The 25,298-nt window shown below is 41.9% G+C and overlaps 3 protein-coding genes across 5 annotated transcripts in view; 2 read left to right on the plus strand and 1 right to left on the minus strand.

The window, feature by feature from the left end:
* Positions 1 to 15,471, plus strand: part of LOC5519244 (hemicentin-1) — a 28,577-nt gene extending 13,106 nt beyond the window's left edge. For both annotated transcript variants that reach the window (XM_032363977.2, XM_032363978.2), the window contains exons 12-28: positions 2 to 334; positions 743 to 1,057; positions 1,506 to 1,847; positions 2,781 to 3,113; positions 5,288 to 5,590; positions 6,102 to 6,434; positions 6,592 to 6,867; positions 7,232 to 7,507; positions 8,711 to 8,893; positions 9,535 to 9,642; positions 9,719 to 9,918; positions 10,472 to 10,594; positions 10,893 to 10,963; positions 11,071 to 11,111; positions 11,311 to 11,407; positions 11,490 to 11,598; positions 12,247 to 15,471. In XM_032363977.2, coding sequence (XP_032219868.2) covers positions 2 to 334; positions 743 to 1,057; positions 1,506 to 1,847; positions 2,781 to 3,113; positions 5,288 to 5,590; positions 6,102 to 6,434; positions 6,592 to 6,867; positions 7,232 to 7,507; positions 8,711 to 8,893; positions 9,535 to 9,642; positions 9,719 to 9,918; positions 10,472 to 10,594; positions 10,893 to 10,963; positions 11,071 to 11,111; positions 11,311 to 11,407; positions 11,490 to 11,598; positions 12,247 to 12,534 — 3,731 coding nt within the window. In that variant the 3' untranslated portion in view covers positions 12,535 to 15,471. The remainder of the gene's footprint in view (position 1; positions 335 to 742; positions 1,058 to 1,505; positions 1,848 to 2,780; positions 3,114 to 5,287; positions 5,591 to 6,101; positions 6,435 to 6,591; positions 6,868 to 7,231; positions 7,508 to 8,710; positions 8,894 to 9,534; positions 9,643 to 9,718; positions 9,919 to 10,471; positions 10,595 to 10,892; positions 10,964 to 11,070; positions 11,112 to 11,310; positions 11,408 to 11,489; positions 11,599 to 12,246) is intronic.
* LOC5519187 (bone morphogenetic protein 1) lies at positions 15,046 to 18,554 on the minus strand. Of its 2 annotated transcripts, none has more exons than XM_001639037.3 (5): positions 18,393 to 18,554; positions 18,103 to 18,249; positions 17,647 to 18,012; positions 15,494 to 15,547; positions 15,046 to 15,256 (listed from the first exon to the last, which is right to left on the minus strand). In XM_001639037.3, the coding sequence occupies exons 1-5, from the start codon at positions 18,460 to 18,462 to the stop codon at positions 15,186 to 15,188; spliced, it is 708 nt and encodes a 235-aa protein (XP_001639087.2). In that variant the 5' UTR covers positions 18,463 to 18,554; the 3' UTR covers positions 15,046 to 15,185. The 2 variants fall into 2 exon arrangements, with proteins under 2 accessions (XP_001639087.2, XP_048589261.1); XM_048733304.1 differs by having other exon boundaries at positions 15,480 to 15,547.
* A 3,422-nt stretch (positions 18,555 to 21,976) lies between these two features.
* LOC5519242 lies at positions 21,977 to 25,276 on the plus strand. The gene is made up of 2 exons (XM_001639106.3): positions 21,977 to 23,774; positions 24,058 to 25,276. The coding sequence occupies exons 1-2, from the start codon at positions 22,112 to 22,114 to the stop codon at positions 25,167 to 25,169; spliced, it is 2,775 nt and encodes a 924-aa protein (XP_001639156.1). The 5' UTR covers positions 21,977 to 22,111; the 3' UTR covers positions 25,170 to 25,276.
* Positions 25,277 to 25,298: the final 22 nt, after the last annotated feature.

A 25,298-nucleotide genomic window follows, 5' to 3' on the forward strand; every position in this document is an offset into this window, starting at 1 on the left:
GACCTCTCCCATCCACTTATCGCCATGTCCACGCCAACTAAACTTACCGTAAACGAGACCAGCTCCTTCGAGCTCACATGTGTCGTCACAGCATCTCCAGGGCCAACAGTCACTTGGACCAAGAGCGCCGAGGTACTAGGAGCTTGCGGGCCATTCATTGGCTCTGTTCTCTGCTCATCCCAGGATCCCAAGCGGTACAGTGTCTCCCATAGCAACGGCAGATACACTCTGCGTGTGACGTCGTCAGTATACCCAGACGATGCAGGAAAATTCATTTGCAGAGCGGAGAATGCTGAGGGATTCAGTACCAAATCTGTAATCGTGAATGTCCATGGTAAGAGAATCGTTTTCAAGAGTGATTTAAGCTTGTCCCTATTGCCAGACGTCGGAAAAAGGCATATTGAATGATTGATACCATAGACAAACCTCATAAACTCTTCTTTTACCGGATAATAATCATACAATTGAAAGACTTGGTCTGATTTATTTGTTTCATATACTTGTGTTTTGATGTTTTGAGGAAACTTGTAAACTAGAACACTGCTGTATAAATCTTTATGTAAACTGCGCAATATGAGCCAGCATAGTCTGCACAACTATGGCAAATGTTGTGAAGGCAAAACTCCTATATCATCAACAAGCAGCGATGACTTTTTTAAACAATGTTGGCTCTGTTTTCATGAGGTTATTATTAGGACCCTTCCAAAATGTTTCACAGAATGTCTTTCTCTGTCACGTCTAGCAAAACCCATAATAGAAAAGAAGGAAGACACGAGAGTTATCGTAGCCAAGCCGTCCGAGTTTGTCCGAATGGCGTGTCCGATAAAGAGTAGTAACCCGCCTCCCATGATCCAATGGTGGCATGCATCGGGGTACAAGTGTTCCTCAGACGATCACGACTGCGGACCACGTGACCAGGACTATCATGCTATTAATCAGCCCGTGTCACCCGGCGATCAGGTGGTTTCACCGGCGACCAATGAGACGACGTTTTACAAGTGCGTGGCGTGGAATCACCTGGGTAGTGACACATTGGCCTTCTCCATCGTACGGCTAGGTGAGTTGTTGTCATGGAAATTATCTTATCGTAGCAACCACGACAACCTTGCATGTTGTATCATTGCATGCTTAACATGCAATCGTCCACATGAGGTTTCACAGCATTCTGCCAGTTAGCCGAGCAATAGGGTGAAGCATTCAGAAGAATTTGTTTGTCCCGCCTTTGTGTATTTGCGGCATGTGTCCGCCGCGCTTACGGGCGTTAGCGGCATGTGTTCGGCGGGCCTTCGGGCGTTAGCGGCATGTGTTCGTCGGGCCTTTAGCGGTAGTAGAATCTCTTGCACTGAAAATAAAAGTTTTTGAATATTGAATTATTTCACTAAAACTGTATTTTCTGCGTCCATAAGACACACAGAAAATCACTTTGGACACTCTATAATGTCAATTGTTATGTTACAAATGATATGTGTTTATCATTTACATTTTAATTTGTGTATTTAAATCAGACACAAAACCGCCCAAGATCATGAACTTCACCTCCAAGCAAGTGGTCAGGGGTGCATCCCGCCTCGTGATTCATTGCCACGTGTCCGGTATTCCGACCCCGGACGTCCGGTGGGTCAGAGGTGACCGGGAGCTTGCCAAGTGCACGGGTGACGCCCGTAGCCGTGATAGCCGGTGTTATAGTGCGACACCCGATGCGCAGCGCTTTAATCTTGACTACGAGGAGTTGCACGCAACACTCACAATCAAGAGCGCCTCTCATTACCATGATGGAGGTGGACTGACTTGCCAGGCTATCAGCCAGTTGGGACACGACGCGGCGACTGTGGACATTATAGTGCACGGTAAGACATAAATAAGATAAACAATATGTCAGGCTATCAGCCAGTTGGGAGACGACGCGGCGACTGTGGATATTATCGTGCACGGTAAGGGTACAATGATAAACAATATGTTTGGCTATCAGCCAGTTAGGGCAAGGGCAAGAATGATAGATAGTATGTCAGGTTATCAGCCAGTTAGCACACGGTGCGGCGACTGTGGACATTACAGTTGCATGGTAAGACATAATGATAAACAGTATGTTAGGCTATCAGCTTAACGAGAAAGGGACATTATTATTTGTTTGTCCAACAAGAAAGGGGCATTATCCAACGAGATAATTTCTAACGAGACAGGGACATTATTATTTTGTGCCAAAAGTTGTATCGATAGCGTGTATTGTACGTTCATCAACAACACACGTTCATCAACACGATCATCAACATTATTAGCGCGAGTCGACTTTCAATAACCAATAATTTAATATACCTGGACATCAACTAGCATCAACGGACAATCAATTGTATGAAATTCTCCACAAGATTGAACAATATGTTATCACAAGAATATCAACATGTAATTATCACCTTCCTCCGAAGGTCAAACACACAGTTCTCCCCTAACATCTCACTGCTAGCCTATTTCTACCTCTCATATATAGCCACTAATCCAACCCTTACAGTTGCAATACACCATATAAAATAGCCACACTTACACACTTTAACCCACGCACCAACGTCCATTACCACACATTTTATCACCCCACACAGCCACAGTTAAGCCCCGACGCCTCGTTACGTATACCAGATTAAAACCAAAACTTAAAATTTAACTACACGTTAAACAATCAATAGCGTTTATTGACAATCAGTCATCTAAAACTCATTAGTGCTATTAACATAAACAACAACCACAATTTAGCCTTTTTAGACAACCATGTTTTATTCTCTTTGCAGAGACTCCCAAACTTGCTAAGCAAGGCGAAATAGCCTCCTACCAGATTCCTTATACAGAGACCATCTCCCTTGAGATCCGCGCGCTCAGTGGAAACCCAGCACCACGCTACAGCTGGTACATGCAGTCGACCAGTCACTGTCGGGGATTCGGACTTTGTAAACCCCTACCGAGCAAATGGCGAAGATCTCGTCGAGGAGTCTCGCCACCACCCGACGAGCCATCGACGATAAGTCGGAAAACACTCGAGTCTAATAATTTTAACTATTTTTTTAAAGTCGTGGCGGAGAATCTGATTGGCTCGGATGAGCAAGTTTTCTCGGTTATCAGAACAGGTAAGTGGGAAAGAAACAATTTATCTGCAACAATGAAAACCTTGTAAAGAGATAAGTGGCTTGTAAATTACAGAACACACTTCCTACCCGTCATGTTTATATTCGGGCACCCTGAGACGGGGGTACACCAGGGGGATGTTATCCTGACTAATAGAGATAATACACCAAATGACATGATCTCTTATCCTGGCATAGGATACGTTATTATAAGTGATAGCTATACCCGTTTATTTATCCATTTTTAGCCTCTTTTTTGTTTACCAATAGCGGTGTAGTTTTGTTCCAGTTCTATAAGAAACCACCAGCCACCATCCCCCTCTTGTATACCACAGCCACCATCCCCTGTCGTATACCACAGCCACCATCCCCTCTCGTATACCACAGCCACCATCCCCTCTCGTATACCATAGCCACCATCCCCTCTCGTATACCACAGCCACCATTCCCTCTCGTATACCACAGCCACCATCCCCTCTTGTAAACCACAGCCACCATCCCCACTCGTATACCACAGCCACCATCCCCTCTCGTATACCACAGCCACCATCCCCTCTCGTATACCACAACCACCATCCCCTCTCGTATACCACAGCCACCATCCCCTCTCGTATACCACAGCCACCATCCCCTCTCGTATACAACAGCCACCATCCCCTCTCGTATACCACAGCCACCATCCCCTCTCGTATACCACAGCCACCATTCCCTCTCGTATACCACAGCCACCATTCCCTCTCGTATACCACAGCCACCATCCCCTCTCGTATACCACAGCCACCATCCCCTCTCGTATACCACAGCCACCATCCCCTCTCGTATACCACAGCCACCATCCCCTCTCGTATACCACAGCCACCATCCACTCTCGTATACCACAGCCACCATCCCCTCTTGTAAACCACAGCCACCATCCCCTCTCGTATACCACAGCCACCATCCTCCCTCGTATACCACAGCCACCATCCCCACTCGTATACCACAGCCACCATCCCCTCTCGTATACCACAGCCACCATCCCCTCTCGTATACCACAGCCACCATCCCCTCTCGTATTCCACACCCACCATCCCCACTCGTATACCACAGCCACCATCCCCTCTCGTATACCACAGCCACCATCCCCTCTCGTATACCACAGCCACCATCCCCTCTCGTATTCCACAACCACCATCCCCTCTCGTATACCACAGCCACCATCCCCTCTCGTATACCACAGCCACCATCCCCTCTCGTATGCCACAGCCACCATCCCCTCTCGTATACCATAACCACCATCCCCTCTCGTATACCACAGCCACCATCCCCTCTCGTATACCACAGCCACCATCCACTCTCTTATACCACAGCCACCATTCCCCTCTCATATACCACAGCCACCATCCTCCCTCGTATACCATAGCCACCATCCCCTCTCGTATACCACAGCCACCATCCCCACTCGTATACCACAGCCACCATCCCCTCTCGTATACCACAGCCACCATCCCCTCTCGTATACCACAGCCACCATCCCCTCTCGTATACCACAGCCACCATCCCCTCTCGTATACCACAGCCACCATCCCCTCTTGTAAACCACAGCCACCATCCCCTCTCGTATACCACAGCCACCATCCCCTCTCGTATACCACAGCCACCATCCACTCTCGTATACCACAGCCACCATCCCCTCTTGTAAACCACAGCCACCATCCCCTCTCGTATACCACAGCCACCATCCCCTCTCGTATACCACAACCACCATCCTCCCTCGTATACCACAGCCACCATCCCCTCTCGTATACAACAGCCACCATCCCCTCTCGTATACCATAGCCACCATCCCCTCTGGTATACCACTGCCACCATACCCTCTCGTATACCACAGCCACCATCCCCTCTCGTATACCACAGCCACCATACCCTCTCGTATACCATAGCCACCATCCCCTCTTGTATAGCACAGCCACCATCCCCTCTTGCACAACACAGACACCATCCCCTCTCGTATACCACAACCACCATCCTCCCTCGTATACCACAGCCACCATCCCCTCTCGTATACCCTGTGGTATACGAGAGGGGATGGTGGCCGGTGGTATACGAGAGGGGATTGTGTTAACAAAATAGGGTCCCGAAAACTCTGTTACCGACCCAATAGACTTTACTTCACTCTTCATTGTATTCTCTTTCAGCTGACAGAATGGACAAGCCCAAAATAACACCAAGCAATAAGGTCACTCTGGACGAGGGGTCCACCCTAACCCTTGAATGCAAAGCAAACATCGACGACTTCCTAGACATAGGATGGGAGCGCAAGGACCAGCGGACGTTGCCTAGCAACAGGACTGTGCTTGACGTTGAGGACGATGATGGGTATTTCATCATCAAGCGTTTGTCTATTGTCGATATGTTGCCTAGCGACGCTGGCGTGTACACATGTCAAGGATGGACGTATAATAGTTCGGCACCGTCTGATGTAGAGGTCAAGGTTAATGGTGAGTCTTAAACAAACATGTTTTCAGAATTAAGGAAATCTTACCCTGTTCGAAACGATCCACATAGAGAGCTCTGCGCAGGAGGGCAAGGTAATGTGTGTTATTCAAAATATTGGGAGACGCATTTGGGACATTTCTCAAAGAATTTACTACGTAAACGACAAGGCTGTGGTCACATTTGTATTGTAGCAGCAGCCAGTGAGAACTACCAACTTCTAACGATCCCGATGGAGGCGGTTATATACAAGTACTGTATTTAAAGTTCAAACTAGGTCGTCAGCAGACAAAACTAGCCGTTTCCAGTATTTGCTTTGTTCTGTTGGGTAGTAAGTGGGCGTAGCCTACATGGCATGTATGCTGAGTTCAATTGAACGTGGATCAACCACAACGTTGGTCAGCAAATCAGGCCTGTATGACAACAGCAACGAATGTACACAGTCTGATTTAAGTGTGATCATAAAAATAATCAAGTGTGGACATTAATCTATGTATTCGTTATATTTTTTCCAAGAATTTGTCTCTCCGCAAGTCTCTCTCGCCAATCTCTCAGTCATCAGCAGCCAGAAACAAGTCGAGCTCAAGTGCCAAATACTCGCCGGCTACCCTACCCCACAGGTGTCTTGGTACAAGGACGGCACCCCCCTGACCCCGAAGCCTCTCGGCCCTCGCCGTAACTGCACGTCATTTCCGACTGGGGTATATTACTACGACGAGTACGCGCCACCTTATACCAGAGTATTAGTGCTGTGTAACCCGCGCTTTCTGCAAAGTACAGGTTGGTATACCTGTGGTGCTGAGAACGTGAGGAACCGGACTCGAGATACCAAGTATCTGAATGTTTTCGGTAAGTAGTGCAACTCCAAGGAGAATTGTACATATTGCATGTTCCGTACAATACAGAGTGACATTACTGCGTTACGTGACTAGATCGCGTATATTTCATCCAAAGCACAACCAAAATGTTGCAATCGAGTCACGACACTTTTTCGTTTTTTTCGCAGAATCACCGACCGTTACAATTGACCCTAATCATGACATCATCATAAACATCGGTGAGAGCCTTGAACTGAGATGCTTTGCCACAGGCAACCCAACACCGGAAGTGATATGGCTTCATGAACTCGAGAATGGAGAAGTAGTTCCGGTTGATCCGGGTCACGTGTTCTCTGTAGAAGGGAGCCTTGTCGTCATTAAACCCCGAATAGAGGAGAATGATTATGGGCCGTACACTTGTCATGCATCAAATCGCCATGGCAACACTACTAAGTCCGCATTAGGTGCGTTAAATAAGATGTCACCATCTCTTATTGCTTCTATTGTATGTCACTGCCAAGGTGCAAACACTTAGGTGCGTTAGATAAGATGTCATCTTCTCTTATTGCTTCCATTGTATGTCAATGCCAGGGTGCTAACACTAAGCGTAATGACTACCTTCTTTACACCTCTTTTAAATTGTATTATTGCCTTAACCAAATCTGTACTCATTGCTGATCGCAGAAATCTTTCAATCTCTTTATTATGAATCCCTACCAAAAATCAAATCATCTCAATTATAACACCCACTCTTACGACTAGAGCACATATTGATTGCAAGACGGTTGCTCTAGATACAACGCCCAGACTCTCTTCTTTATACCTCAGTACTATCCGGGACCACACTGGCGAAGAAAAAGGTCCCGGATAAGCCGCATCTCATCATTCTCATCCTGATTAGCATCACACTTATACTATTCCTGGTCGTGTTTGCGGTCATCCTGTGGCGGCGACATCGGATGTATGGGGGGTTCTACCTTTGCACTACCCCACCCCTCCCCGACCTCATCAAGAGTCTGGATCCCAGCACTCCCCTGATAGAGCAAGTTCACAAGCTGCCTTACGATCCCTTGTGGGAGTACCCGCGGGAGAGCATTCACATAAGTAAGTAAAGTTCATATTAGTAAGCCATGTTCACATTAGTAAAGCAACATCACATAAGTAAGTGAAGTTCATATTAGTAAGCCATGTTCACATTAGTAAAGCAACATCACATAAGTAAGTGAAGTTCATATTAGTAAGCCATGTTCACATTAGTAAAGCAACATCACATAAGTAAGTGAAGTTCATATTAGTAAGCCATGTTCACATTGGTAAACCAACATCACATAAGTAAGAAAAGTTCATATTAGTAAGCCATGTTCACATTAGTAAAGCAACATCACATAAGTAAGAAAAGTTCATATTAGTAAGCCATGTTCACATTAGTAAACCAACATCACATAAGTAAGAAAAGTTCATATTAGTAAGCCATGTTCACATTGGTAAAGCAACATCGCATAAGTAAGTGAAGTTCATATTAGTAAGCCATGTTCACATTAGTAAAGCAACATCACATAAGTAAGTGAAGTTCATATTAGTAAGCCATGTTCACATTGGTAAACCAACATCACATAAGTAAGAAAAGTTCATATTAGTAAGCCATGTTCACATTAGTAAACCAACATCACATAAGTAAGAAAAGTTCATATTAGTAAGCCATGTTCACATTGGTAAAGCAACATCACATAAGTAAGTGAAGTTCATATTAGTAAGCCATGTTCACATTGGTAAACCAACATCACATAAGTAAGAAAAGTTCATATTAGTAAGCCATGTTCACATTAGTAAAGCAACATCACATAAGTAAGTGAAGTTCATATTAGTAAGCCATGTTCACATTAGTAAAGCAACATCACATAAGTAAGTAAAGTTCATATTAGTAAGCCATGTTCAAATTGGTAAAGCAACTTTACTTAGGTATATATTCTTGTAGTAAGCCGTGTTCACATTATTAAACAAAAAAACTCGAACACAAAAAACTTTAAAGCCCTAACAATAAGTCCTACTAATGTTGGAATTTGTTTTCCCTTTGGTTCGTTTCTGGGGTCGCTTTTCCCTGACCCTCCTACAAATGCAAAACGAACGAGAACTTGTGCCTAAAAGCAAGAAAGTCACAACATTGTACATCCCCTTGTACTTGCTTCTGCACTTGCGTTTCAGTGCTAGACATATGTTTTGTTGCTCTTGTGTTCTATCAAACTCCAATCAGAACCAATCTTTAAGGCTAGGTAATGTAACATTTTAACGCTCTGATATGCTTCATAGAATACTTGCTTGGTTCGGGTGCTTTCGGCCAGGTCTACCTCGGCGAGACCGAGGGCGGAATTGTGATAGACACCTCTTCGTCCGTAAGCTCGCGTCACAGACTCGCCAAGCGGAAGGACTACCGTCGCCCTTCCGCTATCTCCATGAGAGGAAACATCAAAGTAGCTATTAAAACACTGAAGGGTGAGTCACCGTGACGGTAGCTATAGCACTATTTTGTCTTGATGGGGGGATGGGAGGGGGGGCACTTTGTCATTTCTTATACTACTCGCAGAAGCCACAAGCCAGGGCCGAAGTGGTTTAGAGGTTTCGAGAGGTTATATTAGAGTTATAGAGTTATATTATCGTCGCTAGCAACGCACTTGGCTAAACAATCAAAGATTTCTACTTCACTTCTAGCTTGCATAAGTTTCTACTCTCTAAATGAAAAAAACTCTGCAAAGGAATCGCTTAAAGAAGGCCAAGCAAGCCGCCATTTTGTGCTTCCCCTCAATGCAGAATCACAAAGGGATCCATTTTCATCGGCTAATTCAAGCGCGTAACCAAGATATTTTCAATCAAAATTCGTCAATAACATAACAGACTTTATTTGAAGATTTTGACGTTTCCTCGCGAATAAGCCGTTGTATTTCAATGATATACAATAAAAAAGAAGTGGTTGATCTACATTCTTTAAAGCATAATAAATGATAAAGGTGGCCGGATTGGTGAATTGATATTACCAAGGAAGATTGTCTTACTCGGATAGAGCTATATACGGAGAGCTAACTGACTGGTTTTACAAATGTGCAACCCTTTAAATGATGACTCGTCTATTTGTTTAGGAGGTGCAACGGAAAGTGAACAGAAGGACCTGTTATCTGAGCTCAAGATACTGATCCATGTGGGATCGCACAAGAACATCGTCAACCTCCTTGGCGCTTGCACCAAAGGTATGCTCATTTCATTTTGATGTCAGATGTCCGGGTAACCGGAAATGACGTTACACGAATATCCTCTCTTTCGCAGGCCCTCAGCGTGACTTATGGATCATCTTAGAGTTCTGTGCTAATGGCGACTTGTTGAGTTATCTGAAGAAGAAAAGGGATATTTATGATCCCGCTTGGTGCGCTCCCTCTGAGGACCACGATGTGCAGTTCACGCAGATGGAGCTCGTCAGTGCGGCCTACCAGGTCGCGAGGGGAATGGAATTCTTGGCCTCAAGACGGGTGATAATTCTCAATATTTTATGCGAGCTTTTTCTTTTTGTTATCAATAATGAATTATAGTCCCCTGAGTATTTGACAAATGCTATGACTTTTGCTGGCATCCAAAATGGCTGCCGAAGCTATGAATCATAAATAGAGTAAGACCCTTTAAAAAATCTTCTTTGCACCGATTTTCACACACGTGTAAGCATCTTGCGTCTCCGTTTCCTTATCCGTCTCGCTGACTTCCCTAGTGAAAATAGATCTTTAGTGATAAAATCATCCTAGATCATCCTTGCGCTATGTATGGGCTCAGGGACGAAAAGCTCAAATTTCAATAGCACTTTACAAAATATTGCATCAATTTAAAAAAAGTCGCATTTGATATTTTGTTGGTTATTACTCACTAAGTACTAAGAGAAGTTTTCCGCCTTATCAGATGTGAAATAGGCTTATTTGAAGCGTCATGTCATGTTTTTCCGTCATGCCCAATTCAACGTATTCTTGGAAGCGTGATTTGATCCCTTCAATCAATCGATCACGAGCGACGCTCATTATTCGTTATATATTCCAGTGTATCCACAGGGATCTCGCAGCTCGAAATGTGCTGATAGCGGACGACTATGTCCTTAAAGTGGCCGATTTTGGACTCGCCCGTGACGTGTACAAAAACGAAGAATACGTCAAGCATACACCGGTAAGGGCCGCACGGCATGGGACCCTTCAAGCCTTCCCATAGGCGAATTACACTAAGAAATCACGTAAAGTGGCAAACTCACTCCAAAAATAGACATAGAAATGGCTGCGCCCATCACGCAAGAGAGCGAAGTAAAAAATTAAATATTTTAATGAAAATAAGCCCTTTTCTGACACTGAAGGTAATATGATAGTAACTTGCATAGTTTGTCACCTATAACTGGCGAAAAGAGAAAGGCCCTGGGAACGAATTACCCGCTTGTGCCCAATAGTCAGTCATATTATTTTTATTTTCACAGGGCTTGGTGCCGATAAAGTGGATCGCAATCGAGTCCTTGACGGACAAGATTTATTCACAGAAAAGCGACGTGTGAGTAATGTGAATCTTTTCTGGAGATACCAAGAATCATACAGAATCATTCTGACGAGTTGAAAAGCTGAATCTTAAAATGCTGAAATGTTCTCTTGAATCGCCAGGTGGTCGTATGGAGTTCTTCTATGGGAGATCTTCACACTAGGTAAGAACATCCAAACGTTCTGTATACCCTGCAGAATGGTAGATATGTTGTTTTTCTTACTTCATTTCCCTCTAGTTTTGCTGCGGGGGATGTTCGCCATCATCACCACGACTTCTCCCTTCCCACCCTATCATAAGAAACACTCAATCAGCCTCCAAAATTGTGCGATACTGTTAAATCTCAATGGCTATTTATACAGGAGGAAACCCATACCCAGACCTCCATCCGAGCGATGTGTTTGAGTATCTCTTGGATGGTAAACGCATGGAGAAACCAGTGGACTGCGCCCAGGAAATGTAAGTCAACCATGTGACCTTAGAAACCCTATTGAATTGTTGAATTATTCGACTCATTTTTCGCCCATTGCCATTACGACAGATACAACATCATGACGGATTGCTGGGTGCTGAGTCCTGAGGACAGACCGACTTTTACTGAACTGGTAAAGAAACTTGACAAGATGATCGAGTCCAACATGCCGGCTATGGTACGTAAATATATTCATTCCCTCCAGAAAACGACCTGGGTAGCCAGCGGTTATTAAGCGTTTTGGGGCGTTTTAACCCCCGGGCAATTCCCTCTTACTTGAAACCATTCGTTTTTTCATTGGCCTTCTTATAGACGGACGATTTGAAGATTTATTTCCAATAATTGCTTGTAAAATTTGCTTAAACAGTAATTCTTGCATGGGCAGCAATGTTATAGCAATGTCTTAATGTGTTAGCCACGCCGATTTCTAAACAAATATGACAGGTAACAGAGCAGTAACAGGCTTCGAAATATTTTGGGAGGGGTGGGGCTCAATACAGAAACATTAAGACAATGTTGGTGGCACAGCCACGCCTATACTGTTTATTTTTCTTATTATATATTTTTTTAATATTAAAAGGAGCGCGTCGCAAGTGCCCCACTGACTGCTGTGGCCCTGTTTAAGGGAGGGACGTTGTAATTTATCGTCGTTGATTATTGATATTAATGTGTAACTTCTATCTTCTCAAATGGAATCTCTCTTTTTCGAGAATAAAGCTTGAGTGAAACTGTCACCTATTGTCTCTTCTATCTTTCCCGTTATCTTTATAATGGGAAAGTTATTTATAATGATAGTCACTAGTTTCATGTGATTTCCCTTTTAAAGGGGAGAGAAGCTTACTTAGACCTGGACAACATCAACGAGAATGTTCCAGACCTCAAGGGTATCGACGGTTATCTCGAACCCGCTGATGTCATCAGGACAAATTCCCCGGATGACAGTGAACCGGAACCGGAAGACTACTCACAAGAAGATTGCCCGGATATACCGCTGAACTTTATGAACGGCTCAGTTGACGGAAGAAAGTCATGTGGCATAGACGATGTCGCAGTAGAAACGAGGTATATGAACATTCCGGACGATCTAGAGAATTCTAGAACGTCGCGTCTGTAGCGGCTCACAGTTTTCGATGGTTTATTTAGGATTATGTAATCACCTATTTCAAATAAGGTTACACTCGGGTAATCTGTGTTCATCGGTATCAAGTAAACAAGCAAATATTAAAGCGTAAATAAAATACAAATCCAGTTTGTTTGCATTCTTATGGACATTCACATAGCTTTCAGATACAAGGATTAAGCAATTTATACGCTACCCATTAACCACCGCTGGTTACGACACATGGGTTCTCGAGTGTAACCTTATTTTAAATAGGTGTAAGTAAGACAGGCGTCAGAAGATACTGATAAAGAGGTTTTCTAGTCATATCGGCCATAGCCTTCGTAGGTAGCGCAAACAAGTGTAGGGATAAGGTGTTTGTGTGCGAGGACCAATGACGGTTGTCTTTCTTCACCGGGTCTCGCACTACCTCCCTCCCTAGCCCCTTGCGCTTGTTACGCAGGAAATATTGAGATAATAAGCTCATATTAATGCTTATGTTGATACAAACGTACATATCAGATTTAGCATCCGTGATAAAGATGGTGTTACGGAAATACGAATATAGGTATATGGGTAAGTTTAAATTTGGGTCCGCACCTGCACAATCATATAGGGTGATAAATATAGACAACCTCAACATATTAGCTCCATTAAGCTACATTACCCATTTGGTATTATATCACTCTGCTCCTGAGAAAATGCCTTTGTACTTTGTAATATTTGTTTGTCGAGGGTAGCATATTTAACCGAATATTCAGTTTTCTAACATATGGCCCTCGGTTAGTAAGCACTGTCACTGGGGGTGGTCACTGCCAGAGGGTTTATTGCGTCCCCAGCGGTTCTTTTACGTCCCTTAGGTTCAGGTGTAGTGTAGTGCAGCTTGAAAAGACGGGACCTCCGCTTTAGGGTCCTTATCCGAGAAGACTGGAAACACGGGATAATAACTTCAACTCACTTGTGACAAATTCGATTCAAGGCAGGAACCCGGAAAAATCTCCCTACATAGGAGACGACCAAAGCAGGTAACATCATTATACAAGCGCGAAGCATTAATGTGATCTGTCTTACACTGTACCAACCCTCAAATTATTGGGGTGGAAGGGAGGGGGGGCACGATACAGAAACTTGCGAGGGGAGGGGGGGCACAGCCACGCCCCTACTGGTCAGTTCCTTATAATGTTTAAAAATATTTGGGGAAGGAGGCCCGTGCCCCCTGCTAGTGCTTTGTCACACGTAAGGTTTTATTTAGCAACATGTCTACACTTGAATTATTTCGCCTCGAAATGTTTTAAGAGAAGAAGCGCGTTCTTTTTTTGGGCGACTTTGAGAAAAGAAAAAAAAGCTGCAAAAGTACATAACTTTATTGCATAATGAATAAGAAAAGCACTAGGTAGAGATTTATTTATTTTAGAAATGAATTCATTTAACAGGGCGTAAACGAAAATGAATACAAATAATTCCCGATAGCTCGAACCTCCTATTGAAATCTAATTACTTCGAGTTATCCTGAGATTGGCAGATCAGAGAATTATATATTTTGCTGTAAATGCCAAATGTGTACTAAGTACCATGGATTCTCGGCTGCTCCTTTATGCTTTTTTTCTTCCCTTCTCTTCGCTAAAAAAAAAGATTCTGGTAGTCTGGTTTCCATAGCCTCCTCCGCAGGCATCGCTTTGCCCAGAAAGCAGCAGAAAAGAAACAAAGGCGCTCGGGATTCCTGTGGTGATGCGTCGAGCGGGTCTCTCCTCTTTTTACGCTTTTGGCATTGTCCCCTACCCCCTTCACAAAGGAATTTGTCGACCACAGGAGTCCCGAGTCTCGGTTTCTGACGTTGAGAGACGCCTGCGGAGGAGGCTATGGTTTCCATAGGTTGGTACAAAAATTTCTGATCAATTAGGAGATAATAAGGCCCTTTAAGTCACACATTAATCCGTTATATTGTTATTGTAAAAAAAGGTTGCAGTGAAATGGAGGTGTGTTTTACACAGGTCAACTGTTATATCTACGAAACTGTAAATTGTACAATATATCCTAGAAGCTCTACTTGTTAATACATACACACGTTACGCATGTGGAAAAGGATATCCTGCACGACATCAAACTCAAAGTGCCCTCTCTTATAAATGCTTTTATAACATTTTTACAACCTTCTTATAGGGATACTTATAACCTATATTGCAATTGTGAAAAATGGGGAAAAGTAAACACAACCTATTACATTCATGTATTGAGTACTATTGTGATACATTAACATGGGCCACGGAGCACCTCAAAAACTGTGTTTGTTGGGGAGGGGGCGGGAGTGTATGTTGAAGGAGGGGTTGTGTGTTCGGGTGGGACACAAACTCCTGAAACGGGCCCAAGATAACCATAGCTGTAAACTTGAAGACGGCAAAAAGTAGAGGGGCTTTTCTTATTACAACGTCACACATGTTTGACTATTGTCTGAAATATGAGAGATGGAAGATGGAGGGGACAGGGAATTAGAATTAACACACGCTCGAGACAATCAGAGAGACCGCACCAAAAAAAGTTGCATTTAAAACATATTTTGAATTTGATGATAAATACTTTTATCGTACAATCACAGAATTGGTCATCTAAGTAGAGCAGATTTAGATTTCATGCACTTGTTTCAGTTCTGTTCAATCCTGTGCGTGACTTTATTTTACAAACAGTGGTATAATCGTGGATACAACCAGCCATGTGTTTAAGACTGCACGGGACGAGTGCGCTGAAAGGCAAATGAAATAACATTAAGGACCGATCATTTGATATCTGATTGCATGGAAGAAACACCAATCAGCAAAGTCAGATATTAAATGGTCGGTCCCTTAACTGTGTTATCTCTATAATGTTAGATTGTATGGCTAGATGGTTGTTGAGTAAATCGCGGCCCAGAAAACTCATAACGCAGCCCCTTTAATAAAACGTATTTACGTGAAAAAAGTGTTTACGTTGTTCATCTTACACTTGTTTTCTTCAGGCGGTGGTGGGCTCCCTGGACACGTCCTTTCATTGTGTTCTAGAACAAAAGTATATAGTATATATAGTATATAGTATATAGTATATAGTATATAGTATATAGTATATAGTATATATAGTATATATAGTATATATATATATATATATATATATATATATATATATATATATATATATATATATATATATATATATATATATATATATATATATAATATATAAAATGATGGTTGAAGGCTTTCATAGAAAGTGCTCAATACTCGAAAGTAGAGCGGTGTATAGTGTTGGTTTGAGAAAAATACAAACTACATAGGTTTCCCTACAGGTCTGTTTCGTGGTTGCCCACTCATCATCACTCATCCCCTGATGAGTGGGCAACCACGAAACAGACCTGTAGGGAAACCTATGTAGTTTGTATTTTTCTCAAACCAACACTATATACATATATATATATATATATATATATATATATATATATATATATATATATATATATAATAACAATGCATTGTTAAATCTAGGATCGTTGGCAGGTGAGAGGGGAGGTACCTAGGGAGAGATGTTTTTTATACAGACGCGCACTCCCCTTTGCGGCCAATTCCATATAATACCAAGGGAGCATAACATAAGAGAGGGACACTTTGGTATTTCCCGCGCACTATGTCGATGCCCATCCTGGCTATTTTTAGTAACCACCATCCCACCACTTCGCGTGAGCATTTTTACTCACCCTACCCCCGCGCTTTGGCATTTGCATATTGTTGTTTGCCGCTGTTTTGTGACTTGAAACCGAAAAAAAACCCACCCTATTTGCACAAATAGCATCAAAAATTTCATTCTAGCATCAAGGATACAGGCAATTGCGGTTTATTAAGGGGATGTGGTACGAGAATTGCAAGATTTCAAAAACATGTAAAAAAAGGAGACAAGATCAAGAGCGGAAAACCTCGTGCTTCAAACGCACCGCTTCCGCTACCGGCTGCTTTTTCGTGGTTTCTCAACATTCATTATCTTCCTAATGGTCAAAAAAAATCTGTAAGTTAGATATTATATTGATTTTTGTGAATATTCCGGTGAATTGAGAAGGAATCCAAGAAAAATACATTTCATAAAACTATCCTTGTAGCGAGGGAATGCATTTTTGTGATGATCAAAGCCAGCAAGCTGAAGTATCTGAGCTGTTGTTTCGCGACATTTATATAACTATTAAATATATTATACAAGATGGAGTCGGGATTTCAATCAAACGCGGTATCACAACCATTTTATCGCTTCTCGCTATTTTCTTTTTTCTTGACTTCGCCGCTCAGACAAACTATTCATGGATTTAGTTTCTGTGAGTATATTTGATCTTGCTTACTTAAGTAAGACTTGTTTTCTTCTTCCGAGTTGTTTTACATGATCTATTTTCATTCCTATCGAGTTGGCAAAACAACAACACGCAACCCGCGGGGGAGTAGGACAAAATAAAAGGAGCATAAATCCTCACGCGCAGTGATGGGGTGGTGGTTACTAAAAATAGCCGGATTCGGAATCGACATGGCGCGCGGGTAATACCAAAGTGTCCCTCTCTTATCGAAATAAGAGGCTGCGCGTGCGCACTACGTTCTGCAGCGGTGTATCTCTTATCTTATTCTCTTTTGATAACACCTATGACTGAGCACTCCCCCCCCCCTCCCCCTCGGCCAATCCTGGGAACGCGCCTGTATCTACCCTTTTCTATGACATTATATTTTGGTATTTTGATCAAATGCCTTATGATATATATATAGGGATTTGTCTTTTCACTGTGTCATCAGATATGACAGATACTATGCGCACCTAATTTGCGCATAGTATCTAAGGTTCCCTGTAGGCTGAGGGTCGTAAACTCTATAATTCCTTCAATAAAACAGGCATATGGCCAGACGTTTCTCCAAGCTTTAGCTTTCGTCTCCGTAGAGAGCATTGACTAGACCTTGGCCCCTGGTGAATTAGAAAATATGCCCAGAAATGGAATCTATCCTTGAGACCGTACACAGTTCATTTTTAGCATTAAAAATGCATCCTCCCATCTTATACTCTCCCTCACTGCGTAATGTGTTTCATAATATAATCAGGTTTAATCGCAGAGCTCTTTGAAATGCGACTCATTCTCACCGTTAAAACTGGTGTACACGGCCTGAAATCCCTCATACACAACGGAGCAATCAGATCTGAACATGACCCACAGCTTATTACCGCTAGACCGTAGTACCACGGGCGCACGATTGGCGCCGCACACTCGGCTTAGCAGCTTGGCCTCTTTAGAAGCTCCGTCTCTCACTTCAACATAATCCACACAAGGATTGCTGTTTTCGAGCAGGACTGGGTCTAGTGTGAGGCTTATACGCAGTCCCCGCTCGACCGTCAGACGCCAGATATAGCTCGCCATATTTGGGTAGGGGGAGGGGTACAAGGGACTTGTGAAGTTCCCGGATGAGGAGTGAATGTCGGTGTAGACAGGAAGATTTGGCTCGCAGAGGGCTGAATATCAAAATACAGCTTGATTATCTCGTGAGAGCAATTGCACAACCCATTCTAAGGACAGAGATTCAAACCTTCGCATACACTTACAGTTTATGGGGACATCTGTTTTAAGTAACGCTGATGGAAATGACGAATTAGAAATGTGAGCAGGATGAGGAGTCATAGAAGTTTGCCTCATCGCGGGAGTGATATTTGCTTTATCGGAGTCGTGGGCCACCGTCTTGTTCAGAGGCCCTAAAATTGAGGACATTTTAAAGAAACGAATACTTCAAAACACTCTGGACCCAATGTAACCCCTATTCTTCCCTTCCAATGGATACCATGTATGAAAAAAAAATATTCAGCAAACTCTATTAATTAACATCATTGAACTTTACCTGAGAAAATAGCTTGGGTAGCGTAACAAACAATACAAAAATAGCTCATTAGCCCGAAGCGCGACATCATCTCGATTTGACTTGTGACGGCTTTAAGTTCGCAAGCTTTATAGCATAAGCTCGTGGCTCGCTTGGGCAGGAAAAGGGGCGCCAACTTGAGATTCTTTCTGAGGAAGGACCTCGAAATTGAAAGTCGTGTGTAAAGGGTGGTACAGAAGACACCAAAACAATTTCCCTTTTAAGTGGCTGTATTTTAATGGAGACAGGACAAATATTCGAGTGCGCAAGGAATTAGTGTAACTATTTTTGCGCTTTGAAATTTGACTTGATTTACTTTACGCAAATGTGGTTACGCCACGCTTGTCTGATATGTTTATACTGATTTCATTGTGTAAAGACCCCCACCCCCCCCCCCCAAAAAAAATCGTAGACAATAAACGAACATCGTCTACTTAAATCGTAGGACGATATAACGTACAGTAAGACTGATGATATGCTATATTTGTCACATTTTTATAAACGCTTGAAGGTATTCTTCAGTCAGTGAAAACCCCTTAATTTACAAGTCGTAATTGCACGAATATGCGACTCCTTGTATAAGCGCTTAGAGTTTGATTGACGAGGGGGACTGGACTGTACGTTACAAGGAAGTAACGAAAGCTTATTACTCCTTAGCTTGCCTTTTAACAGGCATATAGCATAATATAAATTTAGGCACTGCCTAAAAGCGGAGCCAGCATGACTTTTTTCAACATAAACTTGTGTGGATTAAAAGCACTCCAACATATTTGAAAAAAATTCTGAGTACATTATTTTATTATACAGTTAAAAACCACATATAAGAACCTAGAATGAACCTGTTAACCTAAAATTATCAAATTAGAATCCTTTTTATAAACATCTATTTAGCCTATAATTTGATATAGGTTGAAATAGGAAAATTGATTTCTAAATAGTTTTAAATATGATCTTAAGCGGTCATATAGGAGACCTGTTTTTTTGTCATTTATGATTAACTTACTACCTCAATTACTTAACCATGAGTCATTGTAATAGCAAGACACTATTTATGAACCTAAATAGCCTAAATGTCACTAACCACACATTATACAAGAACCTGTCAGGCTAACTTGGAAAAAAAACTAGGTTTTTTACTTTTATAACTCTGGTTTATTTTTTAGGACAATTTTTCCATTAAAATATTATCTTACTTTTTGTTTCTTTATATGTGTTTATTTTTGGTGACCTACATTAAATACCAATGCCTTATATGTACATCCTGCCCTGGGTCATGCCTCTTAGCCAGCAGCTTGTGTCTCAGCTTGATTTCAGAATCTCTGGCTGAGATAAGCCTGAAGAAGTTTGGAGAAAAGCATTTAAGGAAAAAAACTGGTAATTTCCTTACGATACAAATATTATACCACAAAATCCTAATTAATAAAACCTAAAACTAAAATTAGGATACAAATATTATTCCACAAAAACCTAATTCATAAAACCTATAACTAAAAATAGTCCCAACTAAAATTTACTAAAATTATACTCATTACAGAAAATAAACATATGAACTTTGCTGTCTCATAAAGCTCTATGATCTGATGAGCCAGAGGTTAAAAGAGCTTTTATAGGAGAAGCTGTAAAGAAAAAAAAAAGCATTACATTGAGCAAATTGCTCCTCTTCAAAAAAGCTGTCTTGGCTTTCTATGAAACCTGAATTTTACTTTTGGACCCCTTTCGATTGTGACATGAGAAAAAAAAAGTTTTTTAAGGTTTGTAAGAAAACATTGAGGTACCCAGGGTTATTGAAAATATTGTAGGTGGTATAAAAACAAGGCATATTTTTTAGGTAATAACAGATCCAGAATAGTCGATTTAAATTTCAAGTGTTTATCAAATATATGTTGCTTTTCACAAATTACTAATACTTAGGGTTTTAGGAGACCAGCTCTCAATTTCTTTAAGGTTTTAAGAAACCAGTTCTCTATTTCTTTCTCCAAAGAAAGCTGGACCAATCATTCATTGAAATGAATTCAAAATCACTTTTGGTTTTATTTCTAGGATATCATGGCTGTCAAACCAACTTGGACAGAAATCTTGTGACATCGGATGAAATAAAGCAGATATGTGAAAAACCAAGAGAGTCAATGCGGATTAATACAAAGAATGTATGAACATTCTCACAAAAATTAGGTTTATGATGAGGTCCAAAATCTTGTGACAGAGTTGACAGCTCTGGTAACTTATACTCTATGAATAGTAGTTATAATTTTCCTATGATAGATGGTTAATGCCAGATTTAGAGATCGAATTTGATAAATACAGCCTAGAATATTTATTCCCTGAGGTAAGTACTTAAAGTAAATTAAATTCAACAATGAAAAAGGTGTTAAACAAAACAACTCCGAAATCCGAAAGATCGTGCAACAACAAATACATAGGAGCACTTGTCGGAGAAGGTGTCAATAAAATTAGCTTGTTTTTTTTTTTCTTTATCTTGTGGCTTAAACTCTGACATTTCAGCTGACCTTGACTCTAGCACAAGACTTGACTCTTCAAAACTTTCAACCATGCTTTTACACAGTCTTTCGCACATAATTAGACAAGTTCATATCCGTGGTTAGCATTCCCACGAATGATTGTTTTCAAGCACTTCTTTGTCGACAATTCTTGGCTTTTCTACAGTCAGTCAGCTGGCTGGCTGGCTTTTTGCAGTCAGTCAGCTGGCTGGCTGGCTTGTGACAATGACGTCATTGACCACAAAAACTGAGTCGCCTAGTTATAGACCATTTCTATAGCTATGGGGCTCCGCGCGCGGCCTACGGCCGCGCTGGCTCCGCTAAAAATTGGTATCACTTGTAAACGGCCAATGGTATAAGGGCGTTTGAAAAAGTCACATTTCCTCCCCCCACCACCTGAGTGTGTAATTTTTTTTGTCAACGGTTTCATTAAATATGAAGGGCTTTTTTTGTTCCATATACAGTGTATGATACAGCACCGGGATTTTACATACTGGGACCGAGATTTAGCAAAAATAACGGGCGAGAAAGGGGAATGGGCCATCCCCACTTTCAGGACACTGTAATACTGCCCAAGCCCTAGCCAGCGGAGCAACGGCCGTATTCCTCGCTCGCTCTCTATCCCTGCTGAAACTCCACAGAAACGCTTGCTAATACGCAGGCTACCAAAGCCGAGGCGCTCATTCGAGGGAGGCCTTTTTATACGGGGAGGGGGGGGGGGATACTTGTATCAATTTTTTATCCTTAGTTTTAGGGGAGGGGGGTACTTATATCAAAATATGCTTTATCCTTAGTTTTAGCTTGTGTCAGCTATGTTTCACCGATGGTTATTGGAGCATGTTCAAAAAGTATCAATTCAGTAGCAGAAATTTTCATGTTGTATCCATGTTTATTGGAGCTGAGAGAAATGACACGTAAATAAAAGCTTTATTTTTATTTTTAAAGAAGATGTAATTTGTTTTGCTTCTATTTCATCAAACCAATAAAAATCGCGATAAGATTTTTCGCTCAGTTGCACCATCTGAATGCAACAGCTAGAACCAATCAAAAACGGTGTTATATCAAGACTCTCTCTCTTGCACCACACTCGAGCAAAATCCATGGTAGCAATAAATAGCAAGATGGGACGTCAATTTCTTTATTACCGGCGTTCTGGATCAAGAATAAAAGACCACTACACTTTGAACAGGGTTCAATTACATTATGGGTTGGAACGAGAGAGGAAAATATGGTATTCATCATGGCCGAACTCTCCGCTATAATGAAAGATTACCCTATTTCCTCGGTAGTAACACTCCGAGTGAGTTCCTTATGAAGCACTCTGGCGACAAGCGGGGATTCTCTGATCCCAAGGCTGCTAGCTTCCTGAACGAGGCTTACGGAATTGACGATGGCCTGGACATAGTTTGTGGTCTGGTGGTCCCCAATGCAAGCTTTGAAAGGATACATCCAATACCTCTATATTCCTTGGGAAAACGAAAGAGATGGCTGTTACCAGAGCTCGTGAAGGAAAGGATGATGGAATCACCAAATGACAACGAAGATGATTCTGATGAAGAGGAACTCGGTGTTTGCATCACAGAGAGGCATGTCCACTTTTCGCACTCTTTAGACTGCAACTGCCTATCTGTTGCCACAGGGAAAGGGAAGCGAGGGAACGTTTTTAAACCAAAGAAAACTTACAGCACAAAACGAGATCTGAATCGTGGAGGCGTTGGCGATAGACTGTTGTGCTACGAGGTTTGCTCCGCCACCCCATCGCAGTCATGGCCAAACTACATAGAGAGAAAATTTTACAAGAGATGGGACATGGAGCTAGGCCGGAATAGGGACAAGGCATCGTGCAAAGTCAGAAAGAACAAGGGAAACAGATGGGGTGGTTACTCTGAACGTGAGATCCGCGGGATGGCTGGCGACTCTGGCTACTGCTCATTCAAGAAGAAAACAAGAAAACAAAAATGCAAGGAGCAGAAAGGGATTATGAGAAAAAAGACTTTTGATTTATTCACTAAAAGAATGCATACCCCTAAACAAGACAGACATGCTACAAAGTTTGATCTTGGAAGCTATATTGAATCAGTTTTAAACAGCAAAAATATAGATAACGAGGCTGATGGACAATTCCTAGAAGACGAGACACCCAAAAGAAAGTCGTTTAAACCCTATGAGAAGGGTTGTGCTATCTACATGGAGACTAAGGGGAAGAGTGAGCTAGTGCCAGCGCAGAGCAAGCCAGAGTTTTATGAACCAGAACTGAAGACATCTGCTGTCATCAACATCAGGACTCAAGACCTGGATCCATCAAGACTGCAAGAGACCTGGTCAGAGCTTTACACAGAAGGGGGGTCTTTCCCTAGAAAGTTTGTCATTGATGTGAAACCTTTGTTATCCAAAGAGCTCCAGGGAGATCGCATTTGCAAGGTCTTGTTTGAGACTGAAGTTGGACCTAATAAAGATCATAATTCTAGTTCTGTTATCACAAGCATTGTGACAGGATCTTTGGACACTTTAGATGATGTTAATAATAACATTAAAACTGACTTTGTTTCAACCCTGGCACTGCAGAAGTATCAAGAGGGGATGGAATTGGAGGATGTTATCAAAATTGTGGTAGCAAGTGCTTCCAGATTACTGCCATCTTGCAAAGCAGCCATTCGTGGGAGTAAGTGCGATTCCAAGTCACTGCAAAGTCTGGATATATTCAATGAGCTCCATGGATGGAAATATAAAGTGTTTTCAGTCAGTGAAGCAAATGAGAAATTACAGCAAGATCTTGTCAAGCAAGCAAAGATCAGAAGTGGAATTGATACAAGGGACTGGTTCATGGTATCCAAGGAATGTGGAATCTGCTTCGGGGACTTCAGAGGTACTGTATGTGTGATATGAACAGCTATGCAGTTTGGGCTATACAGTAAATTTACTACAATTAAGGTGTTGTTAGTATGATTGTATGCAAACCAATGGCCACTTACTCATATTTTCGCATTTTCAGTTTACATGAATGCCTTGTATTTATAGGAAAATGTAATTGTTTTAGTTTCCATATTTCACTGTTTATGGTAACTTTCGTATGCAGAAGTATTGAGATATCACTATAATAGGCAGAACTATTTCACTAGACTTTTTTCAAATCTTCTTTTGTTTTTCAGAAAATAAAATGACAGCTTTGATGTCATGCGGTCACTCATTCTGCACTGAATGCTGGGAGTTTTATCTCAAGTCACAGATCAGCCGAGGTGAGGGAGATATAGGCTGTCCGGGGTACAACTGTGATGTTACCTTGGACAATGTGACTATAATGTCATTGACACCCTCCTGGTATCCAAAATTCCTGAAAAGAAAGCTAAATCGGGCTCTGGAGATGACCAGCAGTTGGAGATGGTGTCCAGGAAAGAACTGTCGTCAAGTGGTAAATGGCACTGAATTGAGCCCTAACAGCAGTGCTTGGTCAGTCCTTTGCAAATGTGGAGGTATCTGGTGTTTCAAGTGTGGGTCGCAAGCTCATTGGCCTGCCTCATGTGTAGAGGCAAGAAAGTTTTACAGGATTGCTGGTAACTATGAGAAACTTTTAATTAATGAAAGAAAGGAATTGATCAACTCTGTGATGGTGAAGAACTGTCCATCTTGTCACTACCCTATTGAAAAGCACCTAGGCTGTAACTTTATGACATGTGTTATGTGCAAAACAAATTTCTGTTGGATCTGTCTAATTGATTTTAAGGACCATGATAGATGTCTGAAGGAACAGTCATTAAAAGAAGTAGAGCTAACTAATGAGGGTACGACTACTGCCCGATTTGAGGGATTTTTGGAAATAGTCAGGAGAAACACTTTTTACAGACTTCCCAAGAATATTGGAGGGAAGGTTAAGAGGCTAAAGCTCTTAGCAGCCGGAGTAAACAGCTACAAGCATATTGCTCCCATCATCAATCCTCCCTGCAGAAACCCAATTGAGATAGAAAAACTGATGGAAAAAATTATTGCAAACAATGTGCTCAAGGTCATGGAGGAAGGGTTGCAATTCTCGTACCAGGCACACTTAGCCGTAGAAGGTGCTGCAAAAAAGGCAGCTGTGTGTAAGAACAAGGGTGCTTCTGTTGTGCATTCCATGTCTCAACTAGAGTTTATTGCTGACAGAATAGATGAGTTGTGCATACAGCCAATTGAACTATGCGAAAAGGACAAGAGGGCCTGGCTGTCTCGGCTTATTCAACTTGGAAAGGGGTATATGTGCAACATGGTGAAAGTATGTGAAAAGTAAGCTGTCCCAATAGTAACACTTCAGCAATTTAGAATATTTTTTTGTAAATTTAATAAAAGTTAACTTTTCTATAAATTCATTTGTAAATTAATAAAGATTTTAGCGGAGCCATGGCTTGCAATCTAAGAA

The sequence above is a fragment of the Nematostella vectensis genome, chromosome 10, assembly GCF_932526225.1.
Source record: "Nematostella vectensis chromosome 10, jaNemVect1.1, whole genome shotgun sequence".
Taxonomy (NCBI): Eukaryota; Metazoa; Cnidaria; class Anthozoa; order Actiniaria; family Edwardsiidae; genus Nematostella; species Nematostella vectensis.